The 14,249-nt window shown below is 43.7% G+C and overlaps 1 protein-coding gene across 1 annotated transcript in view; it reads right to left on the bottom strand.

Moving 5' to 3' along the window:
• Positions 1 to 1,324: 1,324 nt before the first annotated feature.
• Positions 1,325 to 14,249, bottom strand: part of FRMD7 (FERM domain containing 7) — a 70,186-nt gene continuing 57,261 nt past the window's right edge. Inside the window, exons 8-12 of the mRNA XM_075538472.1 lie at positions 9,798 to 9,893; positions 7,524 to 7,687; positions 5,828 to 5,896; positions 5,643 to 5,718; positions 1,325 to 2,756 (exon numbers count right to left, since the gene is read on the bottom strand). Of these exons, the coding sequence (XP_075394587.1) occupies positions 1,674 to 2,756; positions 5,643 to 5,718; positions 5,828 to 5,896; positions 7,524 to 7,687; positions 9,798 to 9,893 (1,488 nt within the window). The 3' untranslated portion in view covers positions 1,325 to 1,673. The remainder of the gene's footprint in view (positions 2,757 to 5,642; positions 5,719 to 5,827; positions 5,897 to 7,523; positions 7,688 to 9,797; positions 9,894 to 14,249) is intronic.

The following is a 14,249-nucleotide window of genomic DNA, read 5'->3' on the forward strand; positions in this document are numbered from 1 at the left end:
CGCTGTTCTTTGCAGAGCCTTGAAACTAGCAAAGATATCCAGATAATGAGCTGAGAAATAGCATATGGAAAAAAGAGATATGAAGCCCAAAGCAGAACAGAAACGGAGTGACATAGATCAAAGGGAATTATCTGAGGTAAGCACAACGTGAGTAAGGAACCGATTTCACCCATCTTTTGTCAATAAAAGTTACATATTGGCAATAACTTGCCTATAGAGCATCAGTGTTTGAAGCCAACATCTGGGAAATATAAAAATGTAAAAACCAAGCTCATTGGCATCCAGTTGCTTCTGACTCATAGCGACCCTTTATTATTCTAAAATGTGCTCACCTCCTTCGTGTCATTGTTCTGTTCCCAAGGCCCAATCATTCTGGGAGCAAAAAGGCCTCATATTTCTCCCTTGGAGAAGTTGGCAGTTTCAAACCGCTGACCTTATGATTAGCAGCAGCCTGGCACATAACCCACTATGCCACCAGGGTTCCTCATAAAGATAATGTACTTAAAAATAACAATCAATTAATTTTAAAAAAAGATGTTCTCTAACAGATTGCTGTAACTTCCTGGAAAATGGAGAAATTTTGAAATGGATAGAGAATAGAATTTTGAATGATTTATTCAGCATGGTTTCAGTGGTATCTTTTTTATTTGTAACCACATTCAATTCTTTTTATTCTCCTCTGTGCCATACATATTCCCTTGTTCTGTAACTGTCTCTCCCTTTATCCTAGGTCAGAACCAATAATTTCTGAAATTGATTGAAACCAAAGAAATAGTATACTTTTAAACTTTTTTAATAAATGAATTTTCTATCATTTTTTGTTAAAATAACATCTAATTTCCCTACTTACATACATGTAACTCTCTCTCTCTCTCTCTCTCTCTCTGTGTGTGTGTGTGTGTGTGTGTGTGTGTGTGTGTGTGTGTCAAGCCAGGTTATTTAAACCAGCCTGTTTACTTTTCCCTACATATAATAGGGAATAGAGAAACCATAAGTCAAGCATTATAATATCCTCATCAGACATAGAAGTTTCTTTAGATGTTATTTTAAGTAATGTCCTAGGCTTTGAATTCTGGAAAATCTTAAGATTAATTCTCAACAGGTCTTCTGTTGACCAGGTTATTTCCAACACCTCTTTCTGGGGTGGGGGGCATGCTTGTCCACATGTGTTCTGAAAATCAACGTCCTTGACACACAGCAAAATCACTTTTAATGAGCTCAGGTAGCTCATGAGGACTGAAACCTGTGTCTTGTTTTAAGAACAGAATTAGCAACATCTACTGAATTAGTAAATGACATCAGAACCCAATTCCATTTGCCAATCCATTTTATTGCCAGCCCTCAGTGTTGCAGAGTGTGAATTCCATTTAGAATGTCCCTGTGAAGGAATGTGTAAGGGAGGTGACAAATGCCCCCTTCACCTGCCATGGTGCAGGTGGGGAGAGGAGGCTCCGGAGGCCTTTCAGAGGGTGTCAAAGAATAGAGGTCTAACAATGATAGCCTCTGGGGGAGGCGGCAACCGCAGCTTCTTTGATAAAATTCAACATCACATTTTTGAAGGTTCTCCTAATGCCAATGAGCAGTCATTAAAATAATTTACACAAAGGTTCCTTTGGGGGACCCTAATGTGGTCATATGGAATAGGGCCAGAAATGTTTATAGAGTTGTTGATATTATGCCAAATAGTAATTACATGGCTTTAGCAAAGTCCTGTCTTCAGCAGTTGATGTGTTGAAAGAAGCTGGGTCTTCATCCTCTTCATCTAGCTGGAGACTTCCAGAGGACAAACGGAGTCTGGCCAAGGGGGACCGTATTCCTTTACCATATAAGGAGTAGTAATCTGGGTGAAGAATCTCGGATTCAGAATCGCTGGATTCACTAGCTACATACCTTTCCGCTGCCGCACCCTGACTCACCAGAACTGCTGGCAGCTCCTGTTCTGCAAACATGTATGTAAACAGGTCAGCTTTACGACTCAGAGCGGGACAAGGCCCCAAAGGCCTAAACTCTGACCCAAAAGGAAAACGGATAATTTTCATATCTGATTGGCTCTGGGACCGTTTGGGGGTTTGCTCTTGACTGTTATATGCAAATACCTCTCCTACTGTTGGGTCTTCCTCTTCTAGGTCCACATTAATGTTGCTCCTACCACTAGTCCTGGCCATAGCTTCTTGGAGTCCTTGAAAGTCTTGCTGATAGCTCTTCGTTCGGATACTCCGTGGACTTCTTTTCAGTACAGAGGGCTCTAGACAGCGGTCTGGCCGTTCCCTATCCTCTGCCGTGATTGGAGACCGCCTGGGGACCTGAGGTGGCCTATCCACATAAAAAAAGACTTGGGAGGGCATCATCTCCACCTGCTGACTAGTACAGGGAATATAGGGCACATCTGTGTAAGTGAGCTGCCTGGCTGGACTCACTTTGCTTGTGAGGCCAGAAGGTCTATTCATGTGACTGTTCCTAAACGCACAGCTTGTTTGGAAGGAGCTTAGAGGACTCTTCTCCTCAAAAAAGTCGGTGGTAGGCTCCGGGTCAGTGTTAAAGATAGGGTCTGTGTACATAAAATGGAAAGAGGAACTGCTTTGGGAGAGATGCAACAAGGTAGGTGCTGCCTCTGGTTGGGCACGCTCCAGCTCCGCAGTCAGCGTCACCTCCCCTGCGGAGTTGCTCCTCCTCCCATCCAGCACTGGCTCTAAGGCGTGCACTCCATCGGCAGATCGGTAGCCCCCACTGCCATAGGCTAGTCTCAGATCTTCCACCTTGAGGGAAAAAAATAGGTTGGCGAAAGAAGGAAAGGCCCTTTGGTTGGGAATGGAGACCTTTGATTAGCTTTGAATTTTGATGAGTTTTTCAGGTAATCATTTCTATATATGTATAGCAATGATTATCATAATAACTTCTATATCTCAATATATGTTAGAAAGCACACATGAAACTTCCTTCTTCATACCATCCCATTCTCTTATACTCCAGATCTCTCTGTGTATTTCGGCCAGTACAGTTATGCCTATACATGAACCAGTTATCAGGAGACTCAGATTGGACTCTAGACTTTGTGGCTTCAGGCAAGTCAACCTCCCTAGTCCAGCCTTCTCCCTATTTTCTTTAAATAGGTGGTGAGGAAGCTATTGATGGCAGGCAGGATAGCTTATATATAGCATGCCTTTCATTCAACAACTTCCTTTGACTTCAACAAAGAGATGAGTTTGTGGGAATTTTAACGTGTGTGTTTAGGAAGAGGGTAAAAATTTAACAGTTCACAATAGAGAACTCAAATCCATCCTACAGTTCTATGGAAACTAATTTGTTCTTAAGAAAAAATTATAAAGCAAAATACATTAACATTTTAGCAAAGACCTATGAGGGTAAGTCAAAAGTATTGCTATGCAATCATTGACCATTATTACACAAAAAATTCAAAATGAGTATCTATTCTTTCTGACCATAACCTCTATCGCGGCCTATTCACTCCCAAAGGCAGTGTTACTCTCTCTAACCCTTCCCCGAATAAGTTGGCTTACACTACATCCAAACAACAGTTTTGTCATCCTCGAGGGGCTCAAATTATATTCCTTTTAAACATCCTTTGAGTTTGGGCAACAAAAAGACTGAAGGAGCACAATCAAGGCCAAAGGATGGCTGGGATCAAAATCCACACAGGAAAGCCATCAGACCCTCAAAAGGATGAGCAGGTGCATTGTCGTGATGGAGGAAAAATTCCTTAATGCAGCTTTTCTGGCCTTTATCTCACTCATGCTGTTTTTATTTAAAAGACAAAAAACTTCTCCCTTTGTCCCTTGGGAAAAATCTATCAACATTAATCCCTTAGGTCTCCCCAACACCGTATTCTCTCAAGCTGACTTCTCTGCCAGCACATCGCCTCAGAAGCCACCCTTTTGATTGGACCTTTGGTAGTTTTATTGAGGTAATAACAACATACAATAAACTGCATACATTTCAAATGCACAATTTGCTGGGTTTTAAAGCAATATGAACCCATGAAAACATCACCACATCATTTCCATTTGCCCCTTTTCCATTTCCACGTCCCCCAGCAGAATCCCCTCCACTGTCTTTCCTCACCTTTTCTGAACCCACACAACCACTAACTTATTTTTTGTCCCTATAGAATTAGATGCATCTTGGAGAGCTTTATATAAAACTTCAATTTTGTTCAGCTCCTATCAGCATAATTATTTTATGCTTTATCCCTATTGTTCTTTTCATTAAGAGTTCATGCCTTTTTTGTTACTGAATAGTATACATTGTATGGGTAGATCACAATTTGTTTATCCATTATCTTGAGGGATGAAAATAGCAATCATTTATCCAGCTCTTGGGAAAGGTCTAGGGGGTTTCCCAATCCAAGCCAGTCTTAAACTGTAGGTTGTGTTTACATCTGCCCTGCACAGTGCCTTTCTTCCTTGGACTGGTAAGAAGCAGTAGCAGAAGCACCAATGGAGAAGCCCATTGTACAAGCACACCTCAAGCCTTTATTTTCTCATTCTCCTTTTCATACCGTAAATTGGGCGATGGAAAGTGCAGATCAATATTCTATTCAACAACCGATACACATTTTGGTTTTTACAATTGATTGCAGTCCCTACAGCATCACTTTTCCGCTCTGTGTTTCCTGTCTCCATCCCTCCTTCTCTCCAAACCCTCTGAACTTCCGCCTTAGGTAAAGGGTTGAATCTCAATTGGTTGATTATTCAAAATTGTACTTATCTCCTTAGTGTTAATGTTCTGTGTCCTATGGGGCTGGAAATGGAGCCATGGAGTTGAGCTCAGCTCCAGAGTTCAGCTGAAGGGTCACTAAGGAACATAGTCTTGGGGGTGTCATCAGTCTCTTTCTCACCAGTAAACCTGGCCTTTTTATGATGTCGAGTATTATTCGACATTTTTCTCCCCCTTTATCCAGGACCTTCTAATGTGATCCCTTCCATGCACTTGGTAGTGACAACTGTGCACTGTCCTGCTCTTGCCCTTCTCGTGTCAGGCTTCTGTGGTTCATTAGTCTATCGGGACTAACTGTTTCCTTCACTCCTCTTTGCCCCAGGTGGGGACAGACCAATAGATGGCTATACATGAACTTTTAAGATCCCAGTCACTACTCGCCGAAGTAGGATGGAGGCCATTGTCTTGGTGGACTATGATATACCAATTGATATTGCTGTCCCCAGAGATCATGTGGTCCTTGTGGTTTTGAAGGCACCCTTCATATACGAAGACAGTTATGAAGATGACTTATCTTCAACTCTTCACTAACTCTAGCCACGTTGAAACACATTTTGTTTGGAAAGAACTTGTACATGTTTTAACTGGAACTCTAGAGACAATGCTTTTTTGACGTACTCTCACAGGCATAAAAGCAGAGGTGCTAGTTTGGGAAAATATCCTGCCACAGAAATTGCACGATGTTAGCAGTACAGGTTACAAAGTGAAGGGGTGCCACATTCGTCCAGTCTAAGGCACACAGCGGGTGGTTTACTGAATAGTCTTCTCCACACTAGAAAGACTGAGCTGCAAGACCTCCCCAGGAGACTAACCTAACCGGAACAGAGTGACCTCTGACAAACGGGGATTCTAGCATTGTCACTTTGGGGGATCATGTGGCATGCAGTAGGAATTGTCAGCAACCTTACTTGTTTTGACACATCCGAGAGGAGGTCTGGCGAAGACCTGCACTGTCGTTCATGGTACTGAGATGGATAGTGTTTCCTGAAATCCCAAAATGAGAATGGTCATTGGAATGATGTTCATGTGAAGAGCAGGATCATATCAGCCTCTAAATTCAGCGTAAACACAGTATGAGGGAGAAAGCACGTACCTTTCAAATGGCAAGCTCTTCAGCCTCCCCTTTTTCCCATATTCCAAAAGTTGTCTTTGAGTTCTTCCACTACGTTAAAGAAATCAAAGTTGTTTCAATGCTAGTGGACCCCGGTGCTTGAAAATCTAGTTTATTGGCGAAGCCCAAAGGGTTGGAATGAATGCCACATGTCATGAATCTTTGACCATTACGTGAATGATAAAAACCTGCCAAACCAATTGCCCTGGAGTCGGTCCTGCCTCATGGTGACTCAGTGTGTGTCAGAGTACAACTGTGCTCCCTAGTGTGTCCACTAGCTGGTTTTCCCAAAATAGATCATGAGGCCTTCCTGCCAAGTGCCTCTCAATTCAAACCTCCAAGCTTGAGATCAGCATAGCAACGAACATGTCAATTGTTTGCATCCACAAGGGACTCCACATTGGATACTGCCCATGCCGCCCAGGATCAGAGGAAGGGCAACAGTTACCCAGAACAAAAATCGAAAAACCTCTAAACAGTTTTAAAGTCTGAGCTTGAAAAGCTATTTATTTCAAAGGCTTTTCCTCTACATCCAAGTCAGAACCCGCTGAGTCTTACTTGACACCCTACTTTTACTGATACTGTTCGTCTGGTTCCCCCCAGTGAATAGCAGAAGAAAAGCAGCTAACTCAATCGTGGTAGAGTTGCTCGAGCCATACATAACACTAGCAATGAAAACCAGCTGACTGTTGGGAGAAACACAGAGCAACTGAGCAAGCAAGAAAAACACACCCCCCCCTCGAAACTCCGAGCCTTTAAACCAGTGAGATGTAGGGCCTGATAATGCCTTCCCAGCCCCATGCTGAGTACAGGCATCACTGCAGAGGATAAGATGTGATACTTTTAATAACTTAGGTCATCAAGAAAAGAGAAAGCTGTGTTCCGTGTACCGTATATACTCGGGTATAAGCCGACTTGAATATCAGTCAAGGCACCCAATTTGACCACAAGAACTGCATTAAAATGTGCTAGAAAACTCAGCTTATACACAAATATATATATATATGGTAATATGATGAAGAAGACAGATGTATAGAATCCACTTTGAAGAGATTACATAAATATTTTTTTTTTAATTTTCAATCTCGGTTCTTACTAGGGCAGGCTTCCCAGATGTGAAGAATCCCTTGCGTGGAAGCATGGAATTCATTGTTTTTCCATTTCGAAAACTTCTTCCAAGGAATTCCTAGGCTCATATATTCAAATAAATACAACATCTTCATTTGCGCTCCTGCACCTTCCTCTATTGTGGTATCTCTAGTGAGAAGCAGCTAGTGGGATCCTGCTCAAGCTTATAAAGCCCTAATTGCATCAGTGTGTTCTCACTCTGGCCTATCCAGTTCCAAAAGGCTATAGTGGGGCTTTCCTCTCCTTGACCTACATATGAATTGCCTATAAGAAAATCAAGACATTCATTGAATGTTTTCTCAAGCTGAATAGGCTCCCCCTCTTTGCAAAGATTCTAATCTAACTCCCTAGGTAGAGTAACCCCTTCTCCCTAACTCCAAGTTTGGAAACATTGACTTAAGAGGTCACACATGGAATGAATAGTAAAAGGTATCACCTTTCAATTGATTTAAATGAGTTCTTTATTGCTTCTAGAATTTGAGCTCCTCCTTTCACCTTCCAAGTTATTGGAAAAAAAACTGTAATTTGCCTTCATGTAATATTTCATTACCTATAGCGGAAACTGGAGCCTTTGCTACAGAGCAGGGTTTTGGGCTTTGATTTGGGCTCCTCAGAAAGCCGGAAGAAGGCATGGTATTCCACACAAGTCTTCCAGAAAGCCTTGCAGGCATCTCGGCTAGCCATAGTGAACTCCAAGGTGTCCTTGCACAACACCTGCACAAACCAATTTCCATTAAGCACAACATCCTTCAAGAAAATCAAAGATCTTCCAATCCCAAAGCCTGCTGAACTACTGGGACAGGAGTCGAGGCAACCTAACTCCTGATTTTTCCTTGGCTCCCTGTAGATGTCACACCAATTGAAACCCCGTGACTGGGCACCTTCCATTGAAGACACAGGGCCACTAGCCACAAACAGAACCTTCTCTGAGAAGCCAATCCTGCTTGGCACACTTGCCTCGCCTCAGACCCTCCTTTGCCACTGCCCACCCCCTTTCTTTGCCGGAAACATTTTTATGAAGTTGTAAATTAGGTGAAAATGAAATCAAAGGGCATTCTTTGAAGGTGACAAAAAAAAAGTTATAAATGACCAGGAAAAGGAGTCAGGTTTCTTTTTACAGATGACAGAGTTTATAAGATGGTTCTATCTATTTGTGTCTTATAAACTACACCAGCTAGCAGCACTTCCTTCTCTTTGTGCTGCCTTATTCTAGGGGGTCAGTATTGCTCATGGAACATATTCTAGTTTATCCTAGGAGACCTGGGCATTCCCAGACCTAAACTCTCAAGCCTCCCCTATCTACTGACTCCTGATCTGACTCCCTATCTCCCCACTCCCCTATATACCTCCTATCTGACTCCCTATCTTCCCCCTATCTACCCCATATCTGACTCCCTATCTACTCACTATCTGACTCCTTATCTACTGACTCCCTATCTTCCCCTTATCTGATGCCCTATCTACTGAATCCCTATCTACCCCTATCTGACTCCCTATCTACTGACATCCCTATCTACCCCCACGTGATGTGACTCCTTATCTACTGACATCCCTATCTTCCCCCTATCTGATGCCTATCTACTGACATCCCTATCTTCCCCCTATCTGATGCCTATCTACTGACATCCCTATCTTCCCCCTATCTGATGCCTATCTACTGACATCCCTATCTTCCCCCTATCTGACTCCTTATCTACTGACTCCTATTTTCCCTCTATCTGACTCCTTATCTACTGACTCCCTATCTACTGACTCCCTATCTTCCCCCTATCTGACACCCTATCTACTGACTCCCTATCTTCCCCCTATCTGACTCCTTATCTACTGGCTCCCTATCTACCCCCTATCTGACCCCCTATCTACTGCCTATGCTGTTAGCAGCCTCACGCCCCCACTTGGTAGCCCCCTTCTCTCCTTCCTTTCAAAATACCTTCCTGCTGCCCTACGTCTCCCCAGAAGCTTCCCATTGGATATGCTTTCTAAACTGCTCAAAGGAACACTTCTACTGAAGGCTTAGAGCCAAAGAATAATTCTCTAAATCACTGAGTCTTCTGCGGGGCAAACTTTTTCTAATAACCATATTTTTCATTTCCTCCCCCAAACCTCCAACCTCATTGCCATGAAGTCAGTGCCAACTCCTAACGACCCATAGGACAGGGTAAAACGCCCCCTGTGAATTTCTGAGACTGTTTAAGTGTTTACAGGTATAGAAGGCCCCATCGTTCTCCTGCAGAGCAGCTGTGGGTTCTGAACGGCCTACCTTGCGGTTTGCCGCCCAACATATAACCACTATGCCACCATATGGAGATAAAAGAAGGTCCTCCTTAGTACCTTCCACCTCACACTGCATGATGCACCCTTGGTCAACATTTTTTCTTCTTTTTTTATATGTACACTCCACCCCACCCTCACCCTCCACACATCCCACTTGATTTGGGCACATAATAGGTTTTCAATACTTTTTGCTTAAAGCAAGAAGGTAAAAATATTTTCAAAAAAAGCAGTACTATCAAATGAACATCACTCCTTTTTAGGCCGTGGAATCTCTGAAAACTGTTTTCCAAACCAATTTTCCTTACACCCCTGTCACCTTGTTTTCCAGTTGCTTTACTAATCCTGACCTTCCAATTGGTTTTCGTAATAGTGTCCTCTTTACTAAAAAATGGACTATAGAGAGCTTTGGCTTATTTATGTAGAAAGAAAAGAGGGAATACATGACTTCTTAGGGCACGCCAATTTTCACCACTTGCATTCAAACCATTTGCAGGAAATGCCAAGAAATCCCCAAATACATAGAAGAAGAATTCATTAGAATGCTACTTACCAAGATGTTGGCATGAAGCTTGATAAGAAAATGTTTTCTCTTAAAGCTCAACTTGCGGATTTTAGCCCAGTTGAAGGTATTGATCTTTGTGTTTCCCTACAGCAAAACATGAGACAGGTCTCAGGAGGAGTGGCAGAACAAGGTGATTGGATAAAATATTGCAAACCTACGAGAAGATAGATTTTATGAATGGGACCATCATTGACACACCTCAGAAACCATGGCCACTGACCACTGCGATGGCTCGAGGGCTGCTGTGGCACTTAAAGTTAAGCCATTGGTATTTCAAACACCATTAGGGTAAGCCAATGTTGTACAAGTTTCGGGGGCACTTCCACACTAAGATTAAGAAGAAAGACTGGCCATCGACTGCCAAAACTTAGCCAATGAAATACTTATGGATCCTAATAATGTCTGACCCGTTTGCTTTAGACACGTCCCATGCAAGGCTCAGTTACTGGAGGGAGCATCATGTTTGGGGAAGCAGAGGGCCAGTGAGAGTGAAGGAGACTCCGGGAGATGAATTACAACAATCACCACAACAAGAGAGAGGCGAACATGCCGGCGATTGTGAGACCCACAGAGGATGCAACTCTGTTTCCTGTTGGACTTAAGGGTACCATGAGTCAGAGTCAACTGGCTGTGATGACAGCTCTCAGTCTGGCCAAAAGTGGCATTCCGAGTGGGACATCAGACTGTTCTGAAATGCACGCAAGGTTGCTTTTGCCATGACGTTTCAAGAGAACAAAATACTACCCAGTCCTGCATCATCCTAACAATCACGGTCATGTTCCAGCTTGCTGTTGTAGTCACTGTGTCAACCCGTCTTGTTGAGGGCCTTCCTCTCTGAGGCTGCCCTTGTACTTTATCAAGCACCAAACTCTTTTCCGGGGGCCTTCTCTCCTGATAACATGTCAAAAGCACAGGAGACAAAGTCTCGTCATGCTGGCTTCTAAAGAGCATGCTAGCTGCACTTCTTCCAACACAGATTCATTTGTGGTTTGTTCTTTCGGCAAGAAGGGTACGTGTGGGAAAGGTTTCAAGCCAGGGCGGCATGATCATAGTAGGAAAGGACTACTGCAATTGATTCTCTGATTGTACCCCTTTCCGATATTTCTAGATTGGCCTGCTTTAAAAATGGCCTGGACGTGCCCCTTGATATCATACAAGGTGCCCTAGTGGCGAAGTGGGTGACATGTTCAGCTGTTAACCACAAATGTGTGAATTCATCAGCGGCTCCTCGGGAGAACAATAAGGATTTCTGTGCTCATAAGATCACAGTCTTGTCTCTGTGTTCTTTCTCGTGCGACAGGCAGCTGCATATTCCCGCGCAGTCCGAGCCGCACGCTGGAGACACAAGGGGGAGACTGGAATAAACAGACTTGGCCGCAGCGGGTGCCTGGTCACTAAGGCTGCTTCCAACGTGGGCAAAGTGGATGCTGCTGCTATCAACGACTCCATCATTGAACTAAACGACATGGTCTGCACATTCCAGTATGATCCAACCCATGGCAAGTTCAATGGCACCATCAAGGCTGAGAACGAGAAGCTTAACAATGGGAAGTCCATCTCCATGTTCCAGGAGCAAGACCCCACCAACGTCAAGTGGGGTGAGGCTGGCGCCGTGTATGCCATAGAGTCCACTGGTGCCTTCACCGCCATAGAGAAGGCTTCATCCGGAGGGAGGTGTCAAAGGGGTGATCATCAATCTTTTCCCCTTCTGCCGATGCCCCCAGATTTGTGAAGTGATGGGTGTGAACCACAAGAAGTACAACAACTCCCTCAAGACTGTCAACAATGCCTTCTGCACCGCCAACTGCCTGGCCCCCCGCCCCCGGCCAAGGTCATCCATGACAACTATGGCATTGTGGAGGAACTCATGACCACAGTCCATGCCATCACTGCCACCCAGAAGACCAGGGATGGCCCCTGTGGGAAACTCTGGCGTGATGGCCGTGGGCTGCTCAGAACATCATCCCCACATCTATGGGCACTTCCAAGGCTGTGATCAAGGTTATCCAAGAGCTGATTTGGAAACTCACTGGCATGGCCTTCCGTGTCTCCACCCCCAAATACTGAGAGCCAAATGGAGGATGAACATGATAGTGGGATAGGAGAAAGGTAAAAAGAAATAGAGGAAACAAATAGGATGCCAAAGCTGTTTATAGAAGTGTAGCTATAGGCATGTGTTTATGTACATATATTTATTTATAATAAAAGGAATAGAGGCCAATGTACATATATTTATTTGTTAAGTATTAATAGAACAGACAGACATTGGATCTCTACTCAAGGCCTCCCTTAAAATTAAAAAAAAACGTTTTGATAGCCTGGCACGCTTTGATACTCACCTTCCCTACACAGTTGTTGAAGACAAAATGGGTGCATAAGCAAATGTGGTGAAGAGAGTGGATGGTGCCTGGCTATCAAAAGATATACAGCATCTGGGTTTAAACGTTTAAAGTCAACTAAACAGCCATCTAGCTGAAAAGCAGCAAAGCCCACATGGAAGAAATATGCCAGCCTGAGTGATCATGAGGTGTGGACGGGATCAGGTATCAGGTATCTAAATATCCCAAACAAACAACTATATCAAAGTAAACAAGGGGGCTTGGCATGGTGACCCAAAACCCATCTGTAGTCAATTGGATATCCCCCCACAGAAGGGTTATAAGGAAGGGATGATTCAACCAAGGTGCAGTATAGCACTGATGAATCACACATCATTCCTGTAGTTCCTGAATACGTCCTCCTCCCTACTAAAATGACCCAGTTCTACCCTACAAATCTGGCTAGACCAGGGAACACACATTGCTACAGATAAGCGCTCTCGACACATGGAATTCGGGTAAGATAAGCCCCTCAGAAACAGTAGTGGGAGTAGCGATATGAGCGTAGGAGCATGGTCAGGGAGTGGGAAGGGTGAGAAAGGGGGAACCCATCACAAGATTGGAGATATAGCCCCCCCCTGAAGGGGACAAATAACAGAAATGTGAAGGGAGACAATGGACAGTGTAAGATATGAAATAATAACAACAATATATAATTGATTAAGGATTCAAGAGGGAGGGGGGGGGAAGAAGAGCTGATACCAAGGGCTCAAGTAGAACATGTTTGGTAAATGATGATGACAACATATGTACAAATATACCTCAAAGAATTGCTGTATGGAATGTTATAAGAGCTGTAAGAGCCCCCCAATAAAATGACTTTTAAAAAGAGTAAGTTGTATAAATAATACAAGGGAATAGTGCATGGTTTAACATCAGGAAAGGTGTGAGTTGGAGTTGTATCCTTTCGCCATATTAATCAATCTGTATGATGAGCAAATAAACAGGAAAGCCAATAAACGGGGAAGCAAATAAACGGAAGGTAGCATCAGGATTGGAGGAAAGTTTATTAACAATCTGTAATATGCAGACCACACGACCTAGCTTGCTGAAAGTGAGGAGGGCTTGACACATTTGCTGAGGAAGATCAAGGATGGCAGCCTTCCAGCTGGAGTACAGTTCAATGTAAAGAAGACCAAAATCCTCACCACTGGGTCCAGGCAACATTACTATAGATGCAGAAAAGATAGAAGTATCCGGGATTTCATCTTGCTTGGATACATAATCAATGGTCATGGAAAACAGCAGTCAAGAGATCAAAGGAAACTGTGTTGGGTAAATATGCTGCACAAGACCTCTTTAACGTGTTGAAAAGCAAGGAGGTTACTTTGCTGACTAAGGTGCACCTGACTCATGCCATGATGTTTTCAATGGCCTCATATGCATGTGTGAGTTGGACATTGAATAAGGACGACTGGAGAAGAATGGACACATGTGAATGGTGGTGCTGGCGAAGAACACTGACAGCACCATGGGCTGCCAAAAGGACAAGCAAATCTGTCTTGGAAGAAGTACAGCCAGAATGCTCCTAAGAAGCCAAGACAGGAAACTTCATCTCACATACTTTGGACATGTTGCCAAGAGAGATTAATCCCTGGACTAGGACGGAAAAAGAGGAAGGCCCTCACCACGTAGCTACAACAGTGGCCTCAAGTAGGGGACATTTGTGAGCGTGGTGCAGGAGCGGGCTGTGCTTAGTTCTATTGTGCACGGGGTCGCCATAGGTTGGAACTGACTCGTTGTCACCTAACAGCAACAACAATACAGTCATTCTAATGACCCCGAACTCCCTTGGTTATTCTGGTCTGACCAAATAATGAAATGGTTGTTTTCCACTCATACCATCCAAATATCAAAGGTCTATAACAGGAGCTTCATGCCCACTGCTGTCACTCCTACTTCTGCCCCACCCCCATCGTGCCGTTTCCTCATTGACCTCAGGCAACCATGTTTATTAGTTCATTGTGCAGACCTGACATACAACTCTAAGTAAATATGGGAGATTCGCTCTGGTCTCCCAAAATAAATTGTAAGCCTCTTGAGGACACGTCCCATGATTAAT

Source organism: Tenrec ecaudatus, chromosome X (assembly GCF_050624435.1).
Source record: "Tenrec ecaudatus isolate mTenEca1 chromosome X, mTenEca1.hap1, whole genome shotgun sequence".
Classification (NCBI taxonomy): domain Eukaryota; kingdom Metazoa; phylum Chordata; class Mammalia; order Afrosoricida; family Tenrecidae; genus Tenrec; species Tenrec ecaudatus.